Below are 26,130 nucleotides of genomic sequence, written 5' to 3'. Positions count from 1 at the left end.
TTCTATCGTCTGTTTTTACCCGCCAAGCCATTCCGTACATCAGCGGTTGTTACCCGAGTGATACTCGAGATTTCTCCCGGAGTCCTCAACGCACCAAGCCCCAGTGATTGGCACCGTCTTATCACAAACAAAAACCTCTCTGGATCCCCACCGGGAACATGGATCAACTGTCGGGGTAAGAAACTTGGTTTTATTTCTGGCAGTCGGCTTATTGACTCAGAAGCATGTTTCCTATACTTTCATTGTATAGTACCATTAATGTCCATTAATAATCTTGTAAGCTAACTGATTGAGTGGAAATATTAACTGTACTTAACTGAATTAGGTACACGTGATCTTGTTTGTGATAGCCTGTAGCCTAAGATCCGTGACGTAATAATGTTTCAGTTGAGTTATTCAGAAGTGTGTATAAGAACTTAGAAATGTAAAAATCACAGTCTTTCATCGAGTCCGAGAACTTAGTTTCCCTACTACTTAAATCACATGGGGGCATCCGTAAGGTAGGTTTATTTTGTTTTTAACTCGGGAAAACGGTCACACTTGTTTTACACTTTCATTTTTCTTTGACATACCATTTCTACCTCCACGCCTTGAAAGTGTAAATGTTATTTTTCGTCGTATATAGAAGTGACCATACCTTTGTTTAACCCATGTTTGTTTTAATGAGATTGGGATGGGAAGAGGTCTTATGTTGACTTTGTGCTGTAAATGTTGGTGCTCGCTGAATGTTTGGTAAACAAATAGAGAAAACAGTACATTATTCTATGATATACGTTTCCTATACACGTTTGACTTTCATGCACGCCCGGCGACACATTTTCCACCTGGCGACACATTTTCCACCACACACATTAAATAATTATCTTTCTGATAAGTGATTTCATTTAGGACTTATACGCATTTCGTTGACAAACTGCAGACTTTTGGCGATGAGTAATCTTGACTTTTGATTGAATCTTGATCGTTGGGTCCACACACGACCACAACTCTTGAATCGAAAGCGATTGCTGACTGCTGGGCATGGTCATTTTTTTTTATATACCTTCATGGTTAAAGGCAGTGGACACTATTTGTAATTGCGTAAAATAATTATTAGCATGAAACCTTACTTGATTACGAGTAATGGGGAGAGGTTGAAAGTATATTGTGAGCAACGGCTCCTTCTGAAATGGAGTAGTTTTCGAGAAAGAAGTAATTTTCCACAAATTTGATTTCGAAACCTTTAGATTTAGAATTTGAGGTCTCGAAATCAACCATCTGAAAGCACACAACTTCGTGTGACAAGGGTGTTTTTATAGTTATCTCGCAACTTCGACGACCAAATGATCTCAAATTTTCACATGTTTGTTATTTTATGCATATGTTAAGATACACCAAGTGAGAAGACTGGTCTTTGACAAATACCAATAGTATCCAGTGTCTTTAAAATAGGGACGGTAACATTGCCAGGAAGAATGTTGCGTATCCGCAGTAGTCTTGGTCCTTTTCCCAGACACAAGTAGGGGGCCTACAACACAGCAGAAGGTCAATGAGCAATAAACTGGCTCTTCTGAAACAAGTTAAAGGCAGTGGACACTATTGGTAATTACTCAAAATAATTATCATCATAAAACCTTTCTTGATTACGAGTAATGGGGAGAGGTTGATAGTATAAAACACTGTGAGAAACAGCTCCCTCTGAAGTGACGTGTTTTCGAGAAAGAAGTAATTTTCCACGAATTTGATTTCGAGACCTCAAGTTTAGAATTTGAGGTCTCGAAAATCAAGCATCAGAAAGCACACAACTTCGTATGACAAGGGTGTGTTTTCTTTAATTATTATCTCGCAAGCTCGACGACCGATTGACCTCAAATTTTCACAGGTTTGTTATTTTATGCATATGTTGAGATACACAAACTGTGAAGACTAGTCTTTGACAATTACCAATAGTGTCCACTGTCTTTAAAGGCACTATTGGCAATTACTCAATAATTGTTAGCATACAAACTTACTTGGTAACGAGTAATGGGAGCTGACGTTGATAAAACGGCTCCCTCTGAAGTAACGTAGGTTTTGAGAAAGAGGTAGTTTTCCACTCAAATATTAAACGAATTCAGGCCCGAAGCGTATTGTGGCATCTACTAAAAGCACACCTGCAACAAGGGTGTTTTCCCCTTTCATTATTCTCTTGTAATTCGATAACCAATTGAGTCAAAATTTCCATAGATTTGTTATTTTTATTTTATACATTATGTTGGGATACACCAAGTGAGAAAACTGGTCTTTGACAATTACCAATAGTGTCCAGTGTCTGACATGAATGTTGTTGATCTAAGAACTTCTTCTTAAATTCGCATTATATGAAGACACTTTCCTGCAACGACTACAATGTGATAAAAAAATATATCAAGCTTCCAGTTTTCTTGAAACACAGCTTTTTACTGCAAGCTATAAAAACAACCTGTTCTACCGGTCAGACCATAGAGCGAGGACCCATCAGTCAAACATAATATGCTGTACGCATACGGTCTTCTTTCGCGTAAACTGCGAAATGTTTCCGGGCGGTGTGATGTTCAGTCGTCATTGTTTCCGTTGTCCAAACCAAAAACAAATACATTATCGGTTTAAAATACGGCAAATATTTCCCAAACATTTTATGCCAGTACCACTGATTAAACTGGTCCCTCTTATGTATAACAAACCTTGGACGTGTAACCAATGTCCATCTGAACTTACGGTCAGATTCGATCGGAAACGTCATCTGAAAACTAAAAAAAATATTTCAGATTTTGTATTTAACAATTAAGCAATGTTTAATTCACCATTGACACAGCGATTGTTCATTGATTTAATATAAATTGAAAAACTGGGAAAACTATGAAAAACTGATTCATCAGTGGTTTTCAAACTGTTGTTAATAAAATGTAAACGAACACAAATGCTGCGACAGAAATAAGCGCCATATAAATATTGTGCAAAAATTCCAAGACAACAATTTAAAATAGTTTTTCTTGTTTGCCAGAATGTGACAGCCGAACTAAAAGACATTTTCCCAGTTTTGTTTGGTGGTCTGTTTGGTGGTGTGTTTATTGTAATACTATACGATATGAAACAATTAATTCCTTCAAAAGAATGACGTAGACATTGTATGATTTCGAGCTTCCCCTTTCATAACATCTGGTGTTATGCGTGCGTTGCATTCCTCTGTTGTGAATAACTCGCCTTGCCAGTAAATCAACTTTAGATGGCGTGTATAGGTACAGACAATAACTCCACTTTATCGCCAATTAGCCACCATAACGCTACCCAAAGTTATTGAACAAAAATTGCCTGGACATTTTTTTTTTCGATTGGAGAAAATTTACTGCACTGTGTGTTTGTGGAGTTGCTTTTTGCGTGTAACTATGTCGCGCCCAAGGGCAAGCAGTTTAGAAAGGGTTTACGACCGGGGTAAAGTGGAGTTGATATAAAATGCAAAAGGGATGTAGTTCTGAAATTATTTTCACCTTGGGGACGAAGCTGTTTTTTCGTTCAATAGGGAACCAGTATTATTATTATTTCAAGGAAAAACATTGTATGAATGGCAAAGTGAAAGGATACCTTCAATTTTTTGAACCGTTCGATTTAGTTCTATAAATGTAGATATGGGTATACAGTAAAACTGACATTCAAGTAAAAATTCATTTTAAAATAAATAAATAAATGAATAATATAAATAATTTATTCATTTATATTGCGCCCATTCCATAGAATGTGCACAGGCGCATAACAAAATAAAAATGGTAGCGCTTTTGAGTTGCCGCACATCCGGAGAGGCCATAAGTCCACGGTCTATCCAGGAAGATTGATCAGTATAGACCTATTTGGATTACGCAATCTGAGAAACGTACCTGATAGGAACATTTCTCAAAGTTTAAACTTACTCAAGTCAGTTTCTCGTGTGGTTTTTATACCTGAACCAAACAAATAATAAACCAAATATTTTTTAAACACGATAACATTCAGACTTATAAACCACTATTTTTTCATGAAATATGAATCAAGTCTGTGTGAAAACTGTTCACGTTTTTTATTGACATGTGGGGCGTACGGAGTATCAATTTTATTGGAATGAGATAAGCTTTACAATTTTACCGGGCTAATTATCTAAAAGTGTGATACCAATAAAGAACACACTCTGTGACAGTGAAATTGGTAATAAGTATAGACCTACAACCTCGTTCAACTAAGTGATTTCCTATAAGTTGTCTCTCAGCTTCCTAAATCCACTCCACGGTAAGAGATAAAAATAGCGAAACATTTTAAGTATTGTTTGAAGCTTTGCATGGTGTGGAGAAATATGAAAAAAACTGAAAACTTTGGTCTTCAGGCCGGTGCATCTCTCATTGCCAACACTCAAACAAAAGAGATCCACACATGGTTGTACCTGCAAGTTGACTATTTATTTATTTAGTTTCTTCTTAGCAACACACTTGTTTCCAAAGAACAAACAAAGCAAAGATGATGTTACCAGCTGAACATACATTGAATGATTAACAAACACTTCATGCAATGTTTAAGAACCCATGAGGTTGTTTACCTTTCCAGTTATTGAATCCCGCCCCCCCCCCCGGAAAAAAAAAAATAGTACTGTAAGGATTCTCCATTAACTTTATTTTTAAGCTTATGAGAAAAATGAAAATTAATAATCAACTCTTTCATAAACTATCCTATTGTTCAATCTGGTAGGCGAGAGTCACACTAGGGGGGGGGGGGGGTCGTGGTTCGTGTAAGCATTTATGAAGAGCACGAAACCAGACTGGATAAACTAAATCGCCGAAAAGTCACGTAAGCCATAACCGTAAAACAATTAATCCACGAAAGTTTGATGTTGATATATTTCAGCGTAACCCATCACTCAATGGTGTCCGATGACATTATGTTATGATAAATGGTTTCTGATGACATTATGTTATGATAGGTGGGTTCATGTTATCCAAAACTTTGCTATGGGTTTTAGGGTTAAAACATCGCAACTTGTCACTGCCAGTGACTGGCTGCCATGTTCGACAGAGACCATACGGTTCTGCATTCGATGTGGACCTTTGTGAGTTCTGACAAGGAAGGGTGTTCTTTTTGGTATTTGGGTTCATAGCCACCATTTGTTTCTAAAATAGAATTTTTGATTGGCTATAGTTTTCCCGTTTTTTTTAATTTGTACTTACTCAAAATAATTATTGGCATAAAACCTTTCTTGGTGACGAGTAATGGGGAGAGGTTGATGGTAAAAACATTGTCAGAAAAGGCTCCCTCTGAAGTGCCATAGTTTTCGAGAAAGAAGTAATTTTCCACGAATTTGATTTTGAGATCTCAGATTTAGAACTCGAGGTCTCAAAATCAACCATCTAAACGTACACAACTTCGTGTGACAAGGGTTATTTTTCTTTCATTATTATCTCGCAACTTCGATGACCGATCGAGCTCAAATTTTCACAGGTTTGTTATTTTATGCATATGTTGAGATACACCAACTGTGAAGGCTAGTCTTTGACAATTACCAATAGTGTCCACTGCCTTTAATCCTTTTTTATTATTATAAATGGATATCTATTTGTCTGTACTTGTTTATGAAGAAGGTCCGGTTTGGATCGAACGCTATGGACATCTACCCTACTCAGTTGGTACTATAGTTTTAAAATTAATTAAAAATATTATTTAAAAGCTCTCCTTCTGTTGACTCTTTTAAACAAAAACTTAAATCGTTTTATTTCCAGGAACACTATCAGTCTCAGCTTAAACGGAAACTCCTTTTTTAAAGCGCTTATGATTTTAGTAGTTATAGCCGGTTATACAAATACGTTATATTATTAATGATAATTAGCCTAATCCACGAGAGTGACCTCAAAAGCTTATTTGGTTGAGAGCACTGGATAGCTATTTATTATAAAACATTGTGGGTATTTGGATGTGTTTTCGTCATTCTAATGGGTTTTACCGCTCTGGTGTCGTCATGTTGTTTCAATTTGTTTTAAAAATTCAAAATAATGGGTAATTTCTTGTTTTGCTTCTTGTATGACCTTCCGCGTGAAAAACGATCTTGAGCTATCCGCAAACTCTAGAAAACCAGATACTGAATTCCGTGTGTCCCCCCCCCCCTAATCCGTTCATGTACAATTAATTATCACGGGGTGCGTTGTTAAATTCGGGACTAAATGATGCACATTCTGACCAAAGTATTCGCAATGCAATGACCATCTGGAAAATGTATTGGTAACTCATTACCATTCTCTTCAAAACACACGCCGCCCCAATTTCTCATGTTTAATACCGTCATCGAAGGACGAAATAAAACACTCTACAAAACTCGTAACTTTTGTATATAAAGTACTGGGTATTTTTCATGTCAAGAAATTCCAAAAGGGTTGTTTTTTTCAAAGGTCATTCAACCTTTGTTCGTCTGACACAGTAGTCAAGGAAATTTTAAATATCTTTATGGCGGGAACAATGACTGGCCTCCGTTAATGTATTTGTTTTCGAAATGTTGCATTGACACGTGTTCCCTATAGCTGCATAAAGGTCAGTTTGTGACGCAGTTTAATGTTAGATCCACATATCCAATTCGTGCGTTCTCCTCCAAATTAACGATAATGGGTTTTGTTTGTTTGTTTGTTTGTTTGTTTGTTTGTTTGTTTGTTTGTTTGTTTGTTTGTTTGTTTGTTTGTTTGTTTGTTTGTTTGTTTGTTTGTTTGTTTGTTTGTTCGTTCGTTCGTTCGTTCGTTCGTTCGTTCGTTCGTTCGTTCGTTCGTTCGTTCGTTCGTTCGTTCGTTCGTTCGTTCGTTCGTTCGTTCGTTCGTTCGTTCGTTCGTTCGTTCGTTCGTTCGTTCGTTCGTTCGTTCGTTCGTTCGTTCGTTCGTTCGTTCGTTCGTTCGTTCGTTCGTTCGTTCGTTCGTTCGTTCGTTCGTTCGTTCGTTCGTTCGTTCGTTCGTTCGTTCGTTCGTTCGTTCGTTCGTTCGTTCGTTCGTTCGTTCGTTCGTTTGTTTGTTTGTTTGTTTGTTTGTTTGTTTGTTTGTTTGTTTGTTTATTTCTTTGTTTGTTTCTTTTTTTCTTTGTTTCTTTGTTTCTTTGTTTCTTTGTTTGTTTGTTTGGGTGTTTTTTGTTTGTTAGTCTGTTTGTTTGTTGTTTATGATCTTCCCATCAATGGAACCCGGTGGTAAACTCACACAAGGGGATATAATCACCAAGGAGCTTGAAGCTGTGGCAACAGCCAATCTCTCTTATAACTTGCTCTATATGCTCATACATTGGTTTAACGTCCATGATTATGAATTGCACAAAATTAAGAAGTTGTGATTTGTAACTAGTCGACGATACTTATTCTAGTCATTATGAAATCAGCTGTTATAGCTTAAGGTTTGCTCCTACAACCTTGTGATTGCAAGTCATGCAGTCTTATACCACTTACTGATCTAGTGACATAGGGGCACCGTTGTTGCTGCATGTTGTTGTATCGTGTATGCTTAAAGGCACTGGACACTTATTGGTAATTACTCAAATTTGTTAGCATAAAACTTACTTGGTAACAAGCAATGGAGAGCTGTTGATAGTATAAACAATTGTGAGAAACGGATCCTCTGAAGTAACGTAGTTTTCGAGAAAGAAGTAACTTTCCAATAAAATATTTGAATTTGATTTCAGAATTAGATTTGGAGGTCCCCAAATCAAGCATCTGAAAGCACACAACTTCGTGTGACAAGGATGTTTTTTCTTTAATAAGAGATGTTAAATTTGCATCGGGGATAAAGAATATTAATTATTTTCTTCTTTTTTCCCCTTTTTTTTTTCTTTTCTTTTCTTCCATTATTATCTCGCAACTTCGACGACCAAATTGTGTTCAAATTTTCACAGGTTTGTTATTTTGTGCATATATGTTGAGATACACCAAGTGAGAAGACTGGTCTTTGACAATTATTGCCAATAGTGTCCAGGGTCTTTGACATCCAAAAAAACAGGCAAAACGTCACAAAGCGTTTCACAGCTACTAAGTTCCAGATAATGTCCATCAAGAATGATAAATTCTGATTTCACTTTTTCGGGGGAGATGGGGGAATGGACAAAGTACAAGTGGTTCTTGCAATGTGCTGGCGGTTCCTATTTCAATGCAGTAAGTTGCCTCCAAAATGGACACCTGAAGGGCCTGGTGGAATTTTGAGTCATAATTTTTTCTTTCTTTCAAAATAGGCTTTTAAGCATGTAAGGATTTACACGACTTGTGCTCCATCAAAATAATGGATTTTCGGTCACTCTTCCCTGATCTCCCTAGCATTAATACGTCTTCTCTATATCCGGTTCAAACACATCTCTAAGCCACAATGACGAAAGGTTATACTGCTCTCTCATGACAACACTATTGGTCAATATCATCCGTAGCTGGAACCAAAACGGGATAACACATCTACGCTATTAAGCAAACAACACAAAGAACAAACACCAGATTAACTGTGTTTTGTAACTAAAATTGAAGCTAGAATTACCGTGATGTGGGCCTACTTTATAATTGCTCAATTCAGGAATTTGTTTTCTGCTCAATAACCGAGCCCTGTAAGGTCACATCTTCTTTTTGCAACTATTTTCAAAGTTCTAATTCTTGGAAATCCCTGATTTTTCTCTGTTTTCACTACCTACACTCGTCATAAAATAGAGGTGGGAAAACACCCATGGTCACTTTAGGTCGTCGTCACGTTAACAACTGCATTAGCAAAAATGTTGTCTGTCCCTCGAACCCCCACAATCAGCTTGTCACGAACACTGAACAGTGTCAGTGTTCATCAGTTTGCATTTTGAAAGGATTATGAAGTGTGAGACGGATTTACTACCGAAACAAGTTTACAGAAAAAGAGAGACTTCGTTTTGGTGTATGGATCTGTACAGGTCATCACCATGGCAACGCCCCTGACCCCTGGCCAATGCATCTCTCATCACAGTAACGAGCTGACATAGCGTTACATCGAAGCGTGCTAAAGAGGTGAACTTGACAGAACCAAAAACTGTCCCCAAGTAAAATGGATCGGACCTCCCCTGACAACCTCGGGCCTCGCACGCTCGTTCCCACGTCACGGCTAATTTGCATCCATCATCCCACGGACACTTTGGTGGTAACTAAACACCTATGAGGTGTGAGGAATATTCGGGGCAATTCACCCAAGGGGACGAATTGGAGTGGCTGGAATCAGCGGGATGGCTTTAAACCTTGTGGGTATGTAGTGGAGATTACACTACATCTTGGGGTACATTTGGGCTCACTTTACTTGTGTATCTCATCGTAGTTCTTTTACTTTTCTGGTAAGAAACCAAGGTTGCCTCATAATGAGTGAACTTGTTTACTGTAGCTCGCAAGCCTGGGGAGGAAACCTGTAAACAAGGGTGCTTGCATGAGAACCAGTAACACTGTGGGTTTACCCCCTACTCGTCCACATAGAAATAGTTATAGTATTAATGAAACCAAGGATGCCTCATAAGTTAAATTTAATAAGCGTAGCTCGCAAGCTTGCTGAAGGAACATGTGAACAAGGGTGCTTGTTATGTGAACAGAAACGCCGGATAACCCCTCTTTCACGATAAGTGTTCTGGGTTCTTTTACGTGCACTACTTATCCTTACACACGGGACCTAAGGCTTTATGTCCCATCCGAAGGACAGCGCAATTATGATAACGTATTTTTCTCACGAACACGTATACCGCGAACGGGACTCGAGCCCACACCCTGCTGACCACACAAGAGCTTGAGTCCGGGGCTTTAAGCCGCTCGGCCACACGGAACACACATCCGGGTTAATGCGTGCTGACCGTTTTTTTTTAAGTGTGTTAGCTAGTCAATTTTAAATGGTGGTTTTGCCTCATTGGTTGACTTGGCGAGTTTAAATTATCTGACAAAGGTGCCATTCATTCAGCTCCTTAGTAAAGTTAGATTGTTACAAAATTGTGGAATGCACTTCTCAAATTATGACGTTGAACTTGCTCTCTAACCTTGGTGGTAACTTCAGTATATACAACCTGAGAACGGTATGTTGATAACTGGTAATCTTCACAAAACCCAATGTTTATCTAATATCCCCCCTATGTCAACCATTGCATCAACCTCGTTTGCCGACCCATGTGCACCCACGCGTCATGAAAACGTGACCGAGTGACCGACATTCTTCACCCTTGTAATTTTTCACAACCTCTGACGATCGAAACCTGTCAATTCCTCCGACTTGTAGCCAATAACGTGCTCAAAGTTCTTGAAGGCAATTGTACTGTTGATTCCCTCTGGCCTGCAGTATGGTGGCGACAAATGAAACTTGAAACTAATGTAATTTGGATTAGAGATTGGGAGAAATCTGAAACCGTATAAAGTTACCATTTTGTAATGTCTTTAAACATTATACATTACTCTACTTATTGTGTGAAAAAGAGACCTATTATTTTGGGGAGAATTTGTTTAAAAGATGATAATAGAAATGGACAGATTCTAAACAATGTGTTTCGGTATCACCTTACAGAAAAATCTCCCACGCTAAAACTTATCAGTTTAAAAATTCCTTACAATAATAACCCAATTTAGAAAATTATCATATGGCACATCCCTGTATACAGCTACATACTTTATATACTTTAGCCTACCTTTATCAAACAATTGAACACATCAAAGATACTTTTCCAGGGTGCTTTATTCCTTTGTTACCTGGATAATGGCATAACCTATAAAAATCCATCATAATTTAAACAACCTTATTTTGACAACGAACAAGTTGGAGTCTGGTGTTTCTGATCAGCAGAGTGTATGTTTGAGTCCCGGTCGTGTCACTTGTGTTCTTAAGCAAGACACTTCACCATTGCTTCGTCCTTCGGAAGGGGCGTAAAGCTGTTGGTCCCATGTGTTGTGTAACGCATGTAAAAGAACCAATTGCACTTGTCGCACTTTTTTATCGCAAATAATATGAGTAAAACCTGAGTCACAAAAATAATCTTCGTCTCAGTGGCCACTATTATTACACTTTTATTATTACTCAAAATAATTATTAGCATATAACGAGTAATGGGGAGAGGTTAATAGTATAAAACATTGTGAGAAACGGCTTCCTCTGAAGTAACGTACTTTTTGAAGAAGTAAATTTCCTCGAATTTGATTTTGAGGTCTCGAAATCAAGCATCTGAAAGCACACAACTTCGTGTGACAAGGGTGTTTTTTCTTTCATTAATATCTCGCAACTTCGACGACCAATTGAGCTAAAATGTTCACAGGTTTGTTATTTTATGCATATGTTGAGATACACAAAGTGAGAAGACTGGTCTTTGATATTTACTAGTAGTGTCCAGTGTCTTGAAAACAAGACACTTAACCCTTTGCTTCTTTCTTCGGGTGGGACGTAAAGCCGGTGGTCCCGTGTGTTGTGTAACGCACGTAAAGGAACCCAGTGCGCTTATCGTAAATAGGGTTCGCAAGTCTCTAACTTCAAACGTAGTCCCACATCAGGCTGTCAGCTCACTAACGAGAATAACGACATCATATGCCATTTTCGAATCCACGGCTTCGGCTTTGGATTTAGCTTCAGGCTCCGTTTTCTCCCCTTAAGCTCTGAGCACGTAACGTAAAGCACGCACAAATTGTCAAAACAACTGCGGGGCCAAGCTAGCCTGAGCCGAATCTGTAGTCGAAGCCGTGGTTTCGAAAAGGGCCATAGTCAAGTCGACTGATTCGGGTGACCGGTGTAGGACGCCGGTGTCAGATGCAATTGTGTCCGCCATGCAATACTGTCCGCTCCGGACACTTTTGCATATGAAATCGTGTCCGGGGCTATGCAAAAACCGTCCGGCAGATATGTAAATGACTGTACATGTATATGCGCACGTAAGCGAGCGTGCATGCACTGAACCTACGTCGTACATTATGTAGCATGAATATTCACGTATTTTATGATTGCAGCGAATACCTAACGGCCGAACATTTGCCATGTCATTCATGATATGCACTTAGCTTGTAAAAAAATGGCGAACGTGTTCCGTCGACCAAGGGCGTTTAATTTACTGCAAGGACGGCTTTGCACGGGGCGAACACAACTGCATATGCACATGTGCACGTTAAAGCGCCTTGAGCGCCACTGAGTGACGGATATGAGCACTATTTTTGTTATAAGAAGCCACTATTATATCATATTGCAAGCCGAATTTGAGTACGTCAATTTAGGACTCGAGTACGAACACCGAGAAGGGCTACACTGCAATGATACAAACACCTTTAGGCCTACCGCTGGTATGAAAAACTGATCTGCGCTTGGCTAAACTTTTGTCGTTCGGCCAATAATCCCCAACAGTCGGTTTAATCTTTGCAGAGCCAGATTACGTTCGCTGTTAAACCTTCTGCGATACCATAATCGTTATTTGACAAGTTGACCTCATATTTTCTGATATAATGAGCTCCTTAAGTGCCAATTCCGCTTCGACTCAAGAGGGTACTTAAGACGCAATTTCCCAAAACAAAAATCACAAATCTCGTCAAAAGATTCTCTCCGAATTAAAATTAGCAAACTTATCAAACATGAGTGCTTGCGTGTTTAGGGAGCAGACATTTAAAGGGGATGTGTCGACATGATCATAACAGGGCCAAATTTCATGGCTCTACAACCGAATGCCGCACCATTCGTAAGCACGGAGTGGGCCTTTGCTTACGGTAAACAGAGCCATGAAATTGGCCCCATGGCTCAATGTCATAAAGCCTGTCATCACAAAAAACGTGCTAAGCACGAAAGAGCTTTTGCTTACCAGTTTAAATTTAAGAAACTTTACATTGATGCAACTGGTGCCCCACTATAGAGCTTTCCGTGTTATAGCAAAGAAATTTTGCAACTTCGATGTGCGATTGAGCCCACATTTTCACGGATTTTTTATTTTAGGTATTTAATTTTGGGATACACCAAGTGAGAATACTGTTCTTTGACAATTAACAAAGGTGTCCGATACCTTTATAGTGCTCAGTAATAATGAATGTGTGTGTTTTATTCTGATTTGTTGTAGCTTAGACAAAGACGCAAAATGGCTGGCAAGGTTCGAGCAACAGTTCAGCCAGGTGGCTGGAGACGACCGCCTCATTTACATGGAAGAATTCACCAAAGCACTGGGAGTCAAAAAAGTGAGTTTTCAGCTCCCAAAAATATATGGTATTTTCCTCTCTTTTTGTTTGCCAAGTTGACCCCTTGCATAACTCCTTATTAGTCAATACACAAGCATTAAAATGTGATTTGTCATTGTTCGTCTATGTATTTGTAATGTATTTCCCAATAATTGTATTGATCATGTTATCGATTACAGTCTTTCTTTGCCGAGCGATTCTTCCACCTGATCGATACGGATCAATCAGGGAGCATCAATCTGAAGGAGTTGATGTCGGCTCTTCGGCTCCTCGTCCACGGGACGGCCTCGGACAAACTCCACTTCCTCTTCCGTGTCTACGACGTTGATGGTAGGTCAAAACAAAACCCACTCTATAAGTTCGATAATTGATGGGGGTTTGGATAGACTGTCTTTTTCCTGCAAGGATAAAATACATTACAGACCCAGTGATTTACTTGGGTACAACGATTTCATAACCGGGTCACCATGACCCAGTACCGGATCACTGCCCCGTGAGTATTCCGAAATCCACGCAGGTCAATTCTAACCCAGGAGTTTTCAGAGTGAAATCCCATTCACGCCCCTAAAATCAACTCTCTCTATAAGTTATCGAGTACGTACACGATAAGTTTGGTTTTATCGTGAACACTCTAAATGTTTAGCTATATACATGCTTCAAGCCAGTTTCCGAGTCAGCTTGACCGGTCAGGCTCAAGGACTCGAAATCCAGGTCAATTCTGACCGGCAGGTTTTAGAGTGCACGGGACGTACATATAAGTTTCGGACTTATCATATACGTACACGATGACTTTTCATGTCGTACACGATAAAAACTCTTTATTTTTTGCTCATGTGGTGGCAATACGCTTCCGTAAATCTCTTTTAGAGCCATTGGACACTTTCGGTACAGAAACAAAATTAAAAGTTCACAGATTTACAAATAACTTACAGGGTTTACAGAAGGTAATGGTGAAAGACCTCTCTTGAAATATTATTCCATGAAATTCTTTACTTTATTTTTGAAAAAACATTAAAACAATATCAATTGTCGATAGTGAAAATTACAGATTTATTTTAAACACATGTCATGACACGGCGAAACGTGCGGACACAAGGGTGGGTTGTCCCGTTATTTTCTCCCGACTCCGATGACCGATTGAGCCGTAATTTTCACAGGTTTGTAATTTTATATAGAAGTTGTGATGCACGAAGTTTGGGCCTTGGACAATACTGTTTACCAAAAGTGTCCAACGGCTTTAAATTTGACTCCCTCTTTCCTCAGGCAACGGATCCATAGACTTCGTGGAGCTCCGGACCGTCCTGAAGTCTTGCACCGCCGAGAGCGCCCTCCAGCTGACGGAGGAGACGCTGGATGAGCTCACGGAGGTCTTGTTCGAGGAGGCAGACACGGACTCCAGCGGGACCATCAGCTTCGAGGAGCTTCAAGCCCAGCTGGAAAAGTACCCTGATATCGCAAATAATCTTACCATAAGGTGAATTCGTCTACTCAAAACTACAAGTTCCTAAATTGCAATTTCATGAAACGTAATATTCAAAGGTCCTTAATGAACAACTTGGGAATGCGTATAAATTTTAAAAGACAAAGAAAAGAAAAATCACTTATGTTAACTGACAGCATTTTTTAAAAACATTGCCGAGCCCTGTTCCAAGGAAAAAGGTACGTTTTTTTTCAATTCAATACTTGAGATTAGAAAAAGCGAGACTAGAGCATGTTTTCTTTGTATTACCATGCCCGATATGTCACAGAGGATGCCCCAAGTGTTCTTGTATATAACGCATATTACAAAAGAGTCTCTATCGTACTGTTTAGATTTATATTGTTCTAGCGTGGTACAGTCTTTGACTTTGTCAGGAAGAGAGTTCCAGAGTTTTGGTGAAGCATATTGGAAGGAACGTTGACCAACGTTGATTTTTGTGGACTTGAACTGCTGTTAGAAGACCATTCTAACCACTCTCTTCCTGTTGTACAGAAGTACCCGCCCTCTAAAATCCTCGAAATAATTCATGAGATTTCCAGAACACAGTGAAGACACAATAGGGGGTGGTCACACCATGTTTCTTTTAGATGAAACGATTATATATTTCAAAAGCTGGATATACTGCTGGCTTCCTTAGGCAAATTTTGACAGAAATATCATTCACAAACACTGACATCCGTTTTTCTCTCGTTATAAATTTCAGCGCGGCTGACTGGATGAGGCCGCCGTCCGCACCGACGAATTCCAAGGCGAGCGGACACTGCTGTCCCGGTCGCATCTGCCGCTGGACAAAAGTCCGTAATAATCTCTCCATCATTGCTTTTGTGGTTCTGTTTGTGGTGGCACACATGGGACTGATAACCTGGGGTGTTCTGGAGTCGTGGGGCAAATTCCCGGACCAGCATTGGCTGATGGTGGCGAGAGGTGCCGGTAAGTTGACGTATAGTCTCACCCGTGGCGTTTTGACGTTTGCAGCAGCTAACTGAAAGTATGTTTTGTAAGACTGGTTTTCCATTTCTGATCACGATTTGAGATAGGCTTATGAAGTTTCACTCCAACAAACCGATGTAGGTATAATCTTTATTGCTCTTTCTTTTACAATACCACAGCCGGCAATTTTGCCAACCAAAGTGTGGATGATCTTCACAGCAAAAAAAGTACATTAGGAATAATCCACAATTTCTGACGAATTAATAACCCAAAAGAAATCGAAAGATGATTTTTTTAAAATGCAACATTTGTGCGCCCAATCTAGTTACACATGTTGTGCGAATCAATGCTGCCTATTGAAAATGATGAGCAAAACTGCAGGAAGTTTCCAGTGCAGTGTGCCATGAGAACCCCCATTGGCCTAGGCTGTTACGTTGACTGTAATCATAATCTTCAATGCATAATCAAGATACAAAGTATTATTAGAAAGTTTATGATCAACAATCATGCAATACAAGTTGCGACGCCACTTTACAATGAAAAACTCTTCCTATGTGCTGCACTTCATTAAAAGTAAGAGATCTCTGGATTATAGCCAAATCACATGCGCACTCAACCTCGTTCCCAGGGGACAATAATTCTCGTCGTGCCACCCCCACCCACGATTAAATTTCAGCACATCTCTATACCAGGGGTTGACAAGGGGTATCGATACGGTGCGCTGCCTATGGTAACGAGGCTATACCGTACCTGCGAGCACGTCTACCCTTTTATTGATGTGGTGACAGCGTCTGTTGCCAGGCCACCCGATGAGTACAAGTGTTAATTCTGTTAACCCATTATGGGTCAGCTCAGATCCCTTGTGTACTAATCAGCCACTTCAAGCAAAGTAGTTTGGACGGCAGGCCCTATGGGGGTTTTGAAGTACAAGTTCATGACACAGTTTCTCGGAACGTTGACTTTGTTGTCATCACTAACCGGTATTAAGGAGGTTCATGGATGGCAGTCGATGTTTTTAAGGGAGGATACAGTGCTATTCCATTGATACTTAAAGTGGTGGTCTGATATTTTAAGTACCCATACCTGAACGAAAATGGCAACAAGTGGTTTTCACTGAAAATTCCTTTGAAATTAGTACAATTAAGAGGTTCAAATAGATTTGAGTTGTTAAACAACCAATACCATTCTGTGGATCTTTTGGAAAGATTCGCGAAAAGCTATGTTCGTCATCACTCATAAAAGTAAACTCCCACACATGACGTCAAACAGTCGTTTTGATATACGCCGCCAGCGACAGAAGTGTTTATAGTTTTTGTTTTTAAATCTTGAGGTTAAGACTTCTTTTTTTATCGACAACTACGAGCAATTTTAAAAATCAGTAAACTTTCATAATTGATGTTTTTATCCTACCAATCCTGTTTACAATACCTTTAAATTAGCCGATTATTCGCCGAAATTTATAAAAATCATGTTTGGTTTGGTTGTTTTTAACTCTCCCTCTACAGGCCGGTGCTTAAGTTTCGACTGTGTCTTCGTTCTCTTTCTAATGCTTCGTAAATGTCTCACCCTGATCCGAAGCACCAATCTGACCTTTGCCCTCGTCCTGATTGACCAGCACATCGATTTGCATAAGCTGGTTGGCTACGTCATCGTTGTGCTGACGCCAGTGCATATCGTTGGCCACGTGGTACGTTATGGTACGTTTGCCTATCATAAGTCATTTTGTTAAATCATGGAGGTAGGTTAAATCACAACACGAATTACAAGAAATATTTATGTCAGAAAAACATTTGGCTCAAACCTTTTGATCCCCTGTCTTTATCCGGGCAAGGATAAAGACATGTATTGGTTTGGGGATTGACGTAGGCTAAATGCAGTACTCTGGCGTAATTCTCTAATTAATAATATTCACGAGCCTCGAAGTGTGACGTCAGATGGTGAGGCTACTTTAGAATGAGACTGGTCGAAATAAGCGGCTACGGCCTTGGCTTGGTCGTCTTTGATCGTCACAAGCGTTCAGAAGAGAATGTCCATTGAAACTCCCTTTAGCAACAGCCGTAGCCAGTCGCCATTTTCTGACAAACACAAAGGTTGCGTTCGTTTAGCTTCCCTGGGTCGACCTCGGTGTGCTTATCCAAGTGGCGTATTTTTTTTCCAGGAAGGTTGTGGGCACTGATAATTACCCCACGTTCGTACTGGAAAAGTAGCCTATTTTTTCAGGACGAAGTGTGCAGATATTTACCCACGGTGACGTCAGAGCACCTCGGGCCAGCCCCATATGACCCGCTGTTGGGTAGGGGCATTCGGGGGCTAGCCCGAGGTACTCTGACGTCACCACGAGAAGGGTCATGTCATGATGCGTATTTTTTCCACAGGTGGAACGTGGGTAAATATCTGCACACGTTCGTCCTGAAAAAATAGGCGACTTTTCCAGTACGAACGTGGGGTAATTATCAGTGCCCACGGTCGTCCTGGAAAAAAAAATACGCCACTTGGATGAGCACACCGGGGTCGACCCAGGGAAGTTAATCCAACGCACCCAATGTAAAATTTGTCATCAATATGACAGGAAACCCTCACAGAATAGATCCAATGTGCATTCTGAGTTCTTGGAAAAGCGATATCGTTCGCCAACACTTTCCAATGTGTCTTTCATAGAACAGGTATATTGGTTTTACAGAATCGGTGATTTCATTTGATACAGTGATTTCAGCGGATAAACGGGCAGTGACGTAAGCTTTTTATATCTCTGTTTTGATTGGTCCAAAGTGATGTTTGGCTGCTGCCCTCTCGGTCGTCTGCGTGCAGAGCAAGCATTGTATGTATTAATGTATTATTATGTGATCATCGATGGGGTTTATCTGATAAAGGCAGATCTCTGGCGTAATTCAGCCTCGAAGTGTGACGTCAGATGTTCAGGCAACTGAAAACCTCATTAATGATTAGTTATCATTTTCCTTTCCTATATAACAGTTGGTTTCTCTAGTGATGGCGCCTCCAACTTTACATTAGTGGAGTACCTGTTCACATTCAAACCTGGTATCGGCTGGGTTGCAGGGAGTGCCAACGTCACAGGTCACGCCCTCACGGTCATCCTCATTATCATATTCGTCTTCTCCTTCTCCTGCATACGACGCCGGGGCTATTTCCAGGTGAGTCTCCATCTCTCCTCATCAGCCTAAAGTTTTAATTATGCATGACTCAGATGTAAATCAAGTAGATTTGCAAAATAGGCGTGATGACAAATCCCGTGAGCATTTATAAGGTGTTTTATTGCAAGCTTTACTTCGAAATAAAAACAATTTCTCGCACTGAAAGCTTTTTTCAGGTGTTACGTTTCTCGAGACACATTCCTTGTTTGCGGTGGTAGTTCAGGTTGGAAAGGCCAAATACTGGCTCCCCGAACAAACTAGCTCCGTTGGTTGAGCATCGGTGAATCTGTCTGCCGGAGATTCTGTCCCCATGGTATAACAACGTAAAATAATTTGTATATTTGGTTTGCGGTAACACCATGTGTGTATCTACTTGCCAGGTAGAGTTTGTTCTTAGAGAACTCTCTTGCTTTATTCTACTGCCGCGGAGTAGATAATCGGAGGTTCGGGAGACTTCTCAGTTCTGAAAAGAACTGTCCTGCTTTTTAACTATTAACAGGGCGGATGGTATAGAAAATAGACTGGACTACTACTTTAGCTTATAGGATCGTAATTAACTGTACTGCCGCGGAGTCAGTTCTCACCATGCAATGCCTCAAATCCTATATACGAGTGAACTAGTTTGCACACAGATCGCCGTTTTGGGTGACATAATCTTCCGAGAGGACAAAATCTCCTGTCACACCGGCACACTAAATCCGGAGGTCACAGTTTCGTTAAATTTGTCGTTGTTATCCCCAAAAATGCAATCAAACTGATTCAGTCATCAGTTTTCTTTGTGGTATATTTCTTGAACAATTTGTTTCTGATCATTACTAAAAGAAAATGTACAGTGAAAAATTTCCCTTGCATAGAAGAACAAAATGCTACACAAAATGTTCCAGTTGCTACTCAAAAATCACCATTCGCTACTCAGTATTTGCATTTTGTGTGCACAAAGACTTTTCTGTCAAAATATTTTGCTATGCAAAAATTGCTGGATGAAATCATTATACCTGATGTGTTATGAAGATTTTGAATGTCCATCCAATGATTAAAATGTTTTGCCCCATAGGTGTTCCATATGACCCATCAGTTCTCCATATTGTTCTGGATTATCCTCATCTTCCACGCGACAACATTCTGGTATTGGTTCATCTTGCCTGGTACCCTGTACACCATTGAGAGAATACTGCGGCTCAAGTTGGTTCGCAGAGCCAGAGACGGCAGAACGTTTATCAAGAAGGCCGTTGTACTGCCAGCAGACGTAGGATCATGTTTTTGTGTTATATTCCGTAGTTCCCTATATAAGACGGAATGCCAGCTAATGAATCATTTAAACTAATTAAGCCATTTCTCCGAATTGAAATGACCTTTAGGAGTCATATTCATTGATATTCAGTCATATTCATCTAGATGCTGGACCGGCTTTGATGAGAACCCACATAAAAGATGTAAATCCCAAACATCGAGACATTCAAACGGTGACCCTATGTCAAAAACAGACTTGCCAAGGTCCAACCCTCTATTTGTTTTTACATATAGTTACATAATAAGGGTAAAACACCTTGTTTATATAATAAGGGTAAAAACACCTTGTTTATATAATAAGGGTAAAACACCTTGTTTATATAATAAGGGTAAAACACCTTGTTTATATAATAAGGGTAAAACACCTTGTTTATATAAGGGTAAAACACCTTGTTTATATAATAAGGGTAAAACACCTTGTTTATATAATAAGGGTAAAACACCTTGTTTATATAATAAGGGTAAAACACCTTGTTTATATAATAAGGGTAAAACACCTTCGTTTATTTCACCTTTTTATATTATATATCCCATCATTCGGTACTTTAAAAAAAAACATATAACCATTTACTTCTCCATTTTTTTTACCGTTGTGTTGAGAAAAAGAGAATATAAAGCACAAACAATTCAATCATAAGACACACTACTAACCTATACTTGATATTCTACGGAAAGACCTAAATGTTGAACTTATTTATTTCGTCTGCCAATCTTGAACTGTTTTTCATTGTTGGTCCATGCCTATACAGGTGACTCTTTTGATAATTCCGCGCCCTCCAAAGTTTAAATACCACGCCGGCGAGTACGTACACATCAACATCCCCGAGATAGCGCAGAATGAGTGGCACCCATTCACCATTACGAGTGCTCCAGAGCAGAAAGGTATCAACTAATAAAGAATATTAATTCTGTGTATGATTATGATTGCGCTGTCCCATTCAGTGACGCTCCAACACTGTTGACTTTGCAAATTTTACAAGTTTGATTAGATACGGTCTAGTCTTCGTAGTTTTGTCAGGTCAACATGGGTATAGTTGACGAACATAAAGAAAACAAGAGGAAGAACACGTGAAACTTTAGGAGATACCGAGAGAAAACATTGCAGGTCCCTTTGTAGCATCAACATGTTTTCATGCAAACTTGGCAATTATCAGGCGGTAATTTGTGCTTTAGGGCCACGTACAGAAAACCAGTTGTAGGCAATCTCCATGAAGGAAAGACATTTAGATTTTAATGTTCACATAGTTCTTGGGGATCTTTAGGCATTATTTGAAAAAATACTCATGTGCTACCAGAGTGGTCTCGCAGCATGCACTGTAGTTTCCTATGAAAAGTTGCCTTGTTTGACAAGGCTCTGAAGAGTCTGTGGGAAAGGGAAAAGGCAATGAACAAAGTTACTATTGATCTAATACCATCTCTTTCAGAGTTTATCACCCTCCACATACGGTCAATAGGGAACTGGACGAAGCGCCTGATGACCGTCTTTAAGGAGCGTCAACAGAAGGACACAGCGTCTTACGAAAACCTCATGATGGAGAGTAGGGAAAAGCCACTAGAAATACTGGCCGAAGAGGGCTCACTAACGTCACAAAATGGCGTCTCGCCAACCAAGAGACAAATTGAATTCAATGAGAATACATCGGGCGTCAGTATTCCGGGAGCTCTCAACAACAACGACGAGAAGGAAACCGACTACGTGCATCAACAAACGTCCGATGACGTCGCCTCTCTTGAAAAAAATCGATTATCAAACATGAGCGATACCGAGAGTGGTATCGATACAATGGCAACAGCGGAATCCAACAGGAAGAAACCGCTTGCCCTGACACCGATTACCAAGCGCAAGGATTCTAAACTGGCAAGCAATGTCATCAACCCACTCTTGACACCAGCGAAACTGAACTCTGTACCGAGTCGGAAGGACAGTGGTGTGTCGAGCGAACACATGTTTCAGCAACCTGTGGCCGCTTCATTGAATGAAACCGACTTGAGGGCGAGACCAAGTGTGCACGCAAGGCCATTTTTAGCCTCGTCCCCACCACCGCCATCTCGACGTCGGACCCGTAGCTTCAATAGGAAACTAACGCAACACTCCCTCGACGTTGCCCACTGTCTCAGCAAAGACAGAACTGAACACACTGGGATGGAGGTAAGTTTGGTCTTGGTGTAGGCCTTTAAACAAATCTGTTTTTGATAAACTTATCGTCAAATCAAATAACTTTTTGCATATTAGTGAGTAATGGTGGATGTGCCATCTTTTGTCCCTGTGGCCGGCCATCGTACACTTTGATTTGATCTGGTTATTACACTCTGACCAATCAAAACACAAACATAGAAAGCTTACTTCACTGCATGTTTGGCCAATGAAATCATTGGGTATGTCCAACCAGTGCATATAAGACAGGGGATCAGTCTTGTTATTACCATCTTCTCATTATGTTTTGTTTGCGAAAACAGGTGTATATTGATGGACCCTATGGGGCGCCTTCTCAGCACATATTCGATTCGGACCACGCTGTCTTGATCGGTGCCGGTATCGGCATCACACCCTTTGCATCCATACTCCAAAGCATACACGAACAACACAAAATGGCGACCAAGATGTGTAGGCGATGTGGAAATTCTTGGATTGAAGAAGCACCGTCGTTGCTCCGGGTCAAGAAGGTTTGTCGAGCTTGCAAAAGTTAAATCACGTGCATTTTAAATTTGGCGGTAAAACACGTCTGTATTGTTGGTGTTTGGACTCAAAGATAGTTCTTATTCTTCATCGTTGTTTCTGTTATCCATATTAAATACAATATCATCTGTGAGTGTTCTACCAACGTTCGCCTTGCATACAACAATCGTGTGAAATATTGACCCCTTTATGACGTAGACCTCATTTTGCTCGATCCTCTTTGCAGGTGGATTTCTTCTGGATAACGCGACAACAGCGTTCGTTTGAGTGGTTTCTCAGCCTCCTAAACCACATCGAGATGGAGCAGCAGGAGATGGCGTCATCAAGACGCTTTATTGATATTAATTTATACATGACATCTGCGTTGGGCAAAAATGACATGAAGGTATAAAGTTTAATACGTTTACATGTAGTTGTTTAAATGCACTGGACACCTTTGGTAATTGTAGCCATTTTGAGATAATATGGTGGACTTACGATGCTCTATTTGGTTTGGGTAAAAAAAAATGTGTATACACCCAAACCAAGCAGTGATACAGTGTCCGCCATAGTTATTCTCCCAAAGATACGGTGTAAACAGTTTTGACCAGATTGCCCTGGGGGTTGTTGACTCCCAACTTGAGGTATTTTGGATGACGTAGGTCCTAAAATAAATGGTCATAGTATTTGTTGGGAGGTGTAGGGACATCTTTCAAGATTGATGCTCGGACGTTTGAAAAACTACACATTGTGTAGGGATATTTTATTTGGTGTGGGAATAGCTTGAGCAGAGGATACAAGTTCATGAGTCAGAGCATCAATCAACAGTTTACCCTTTACTGTAAAAAGCTGTGAGACTTCTAAGTATTTTTTTTTTTAAATATAATAATATAATTTTGCACTATGCGCTAGGGGAGTTTTTTTAGTGGATTGCACCCTCAGTACGTTCATCGGTCACTTATTAGTTGTTTTTCTTTATGTCATCAAAAGGCTATTGGTCTCCATATGGCCCTGGATCTCATCCACAAGAAGAAGCAACGAGACACCATAACGGGGCTGATGACGCGTACTCAGGCTGGCAGACCGGACTGGGACCAGGTATTCGCCGATCTCGCCAGGCAAAACCGCGGCAAGATCACCGTCTTCTTCTGTGGTGCTCCAATCCTCGGAGAAGTCATCAAGAGAAAGTGCCAAGATCATGGATTCGGATTCCGGAAGGAAAACTTTTAAAGTTTTTCATTCATTCCTCTATGTCCAAGTTTTCTTGCTGTAGTTCCGAAACTTTAAAATGTCTGGTGCCAATGTGTGCCTTTGCCAATGTGCCTTTCTCGATGTGTGCCTTTTGCGTTTTTGCAACTACTATAGTTCTAGTTGTATAGTGGCTTGTGTGTGTAAAACTGTGCCTCTAAACAGTTTCATAGTTGTGAGTTTACGTGCGGTTCGTTTGTTTTAGAACGTTCAGTGTACGTACTATAATCATAATATTTTTGGCGGTAAAATTTGGCTCAAAGTCAACCAAAAGTCTTTCCTATTATGTATTTTGTAGTAACAGTTGAATTATAAAGAAGTCATGAAAGTATATTGTGTAAAGATGTCTGGACACTGTGTGTCTTAGTCACATGTTTGAACAGGTTTTTACTTGTATATAAATGCAAATTTAACAGTATTATATATAGCATATACAAAGATTTTGCGATTTGTATAAAAATAATTGTCTTCCAGCTCAATAAACAAGTTTTGAGAAATATTGAGAGAAAAGAAAGAAACTCATAGAGGAACTACGACTCATCTCATAATTATGAGTATTAAAGTCAGACTGACTTTTATTTATTGGCGTGTACCAATATTTAAGTCACTTTTATTGGATACATCTCATTTTATAAGTATACAATTGTCATCATAATGATTGCACTGAAATATATCATAAGTCATGATATAATGAGTAGGGTAGATAGCCTTAGCTTTCGATCTAAACCGGACCTTCTTATTCTTCATAATATATCAGATACCATAAGTTATAATATTGGGACACAGAATCTCCTGCCACACAGGTCAGAAACCAGGCTCAGAGCTCATGCCCCATCAGCTGTACTAAAAGGCACTGTACTTCTTAATCGTGAAAACCAGTCTTCTCATTTGGTGCATCTCAACATAATTATGCACAAAATAACAAACCTGTGACAATTGGAACTCAATTTGGTCGTCGAAGTTGCGAGGTAGTAATGGAGAAATAACACCCTTGTCGCACCAGTTGTATGCTTTCAGATGTGTTGAATTCGAGACCTCATCTGAGGTCTCGAATTCAATTCAAATATTTTAGTGAAAATAGCCTCACTTATCAAAAACTACTCCTAGAGGGAGCCGTTTCTCACAATGTTTTGTATTATCAACAGCTCTCCATTGTTCGTTACCAAGTAAGTTTTTATGCTAATGTGCCTTTAAATGACACTTTCATTGCTTTAAAAGGTAGAGTTAACGAGGCCGACCATAGTCCGTTGTCATAATACTAATAATAACGTCTGACCTAGATTACCTTTTCGTGGAGATTCTGTTTCTACTATGCTTCAACTAAATTTAACGAAATTAGTATAAAGGATACAAAAATTATGTAAATTTTCCATTTTTATCTTTTAATTTTGTTCTTCTTTTAAAGACAGTGGACACTATTGGTAATTGTCAAAGACCAAGACCAGTCTTCCCACTTGTCTTGGTGTATCTCAACATATGCAAATAACAAAGCTCTGAAAATTTGAGCTTGATTGGTCGTCGGAGTTGAGAGATAACTATGAAAGAAAAAAACACACTTGTCACACGAAGTTTAGTGCTTTCAGATTCTTGATTTCGATACCTCAACTTCGAAATCAAGTTCGTGGAAAATTACTTCTTTCTCGAAAACTACGTCACTTCAGAGGAAGCTGTTTCTCACACGGTTTTATACTATCAATCTCTCACCATTACTCGTAACAAAGAAAGTTTTTTGATAATAATTATTTTTTAGTAATTACCAATAGTGTCCATTGCCTTTAAATGGACAATAAATTAGTTGAATTGAAATGAAGTACTACAGTTAAGTGATCGTTTTGGAGCTTTAATCAATATTTAATATTATGGAAGCTCCAAAAACAGAACACTCAACAATACATTTTATAAAGACATAAAAGTTGGCTGTGGTGTACTCACATCAACTGTAGGCTTCTTAATAACATAACAAACGTTATGATCATGACTGGAAGTGGTAAACATTTTTCTTAACATTGTGCCTTATTGTTAAGTATAGGTTTTCCCTGTTAATTTCCAGCAATAAAACAGCCTTTTCTCAACATTGTGTCTTATTGTTTATTAGGCCTATAGGTTTCCCCTGTAAATTTCAGTAATAATAAAACAACATTTTTTTCATGCATTCGTATTCAAACGATGTTACTCTTCAGTTGCTGCAACCATCATTCAATTTCACTTGGTGTTTCAATTTTCACTTGGTGTTTCAATTTTCACTTGG

At 39.5% G+C, this 26,130-nt stretch overlaps 1 protein-coding gene across 1 annotated transcript; it reads left to right on the top strand.

Annotated features, from left to right (window-relative positions):
• LOC117297831 (NADPH oxidase 5-like) lies at window positions 1-24,828 on the top strand. Its single transcript, XM_033780984.1, has 13 exons — window positions 1-175; window positions 13,012-13,126; window positions 13,306-13,456; window positions 14,390-14,600; window positions 15,310-15,536; window positions 17,042-17,233; window positions 18,510-18,688; window positions 19,743-19,934; window positions 20,728-20,860; window positions 21,403-22,127; window positions 22,436-22,642; window positions 22,882-23,040; window positions 23,625-24,828. Exons 1-13 carry the CDS (start codon window positions 159-161, stop codon window positions 23,862-23,864), a joined length of 2,748 nt encoding a protein of 915 aa, XP_033636875.1. The 5' UTR covers window positions 1-158; the 3' UTR covers window positions 23,865-24,828.
• The last annotated feature ends 1,302 nt before the right edge of the window (window positions 24,829-26,130 follow it).

This window comes from Asterias rubens, chromosome 12 (assembly GCF_902459465.1).
Source record: "Asterias rubens chromosome 12, eAstRub1.3, whole genome shotgun sequence".
NCBI lineage: Eukaryota > Metazoa > Echinodermata > Asteroidea > Forcipulatida > Asteriidae > Asterias > Asterias rubens.
This window is presented reverse-complemented; position numbering and strand designations above follow the sequence as displayed.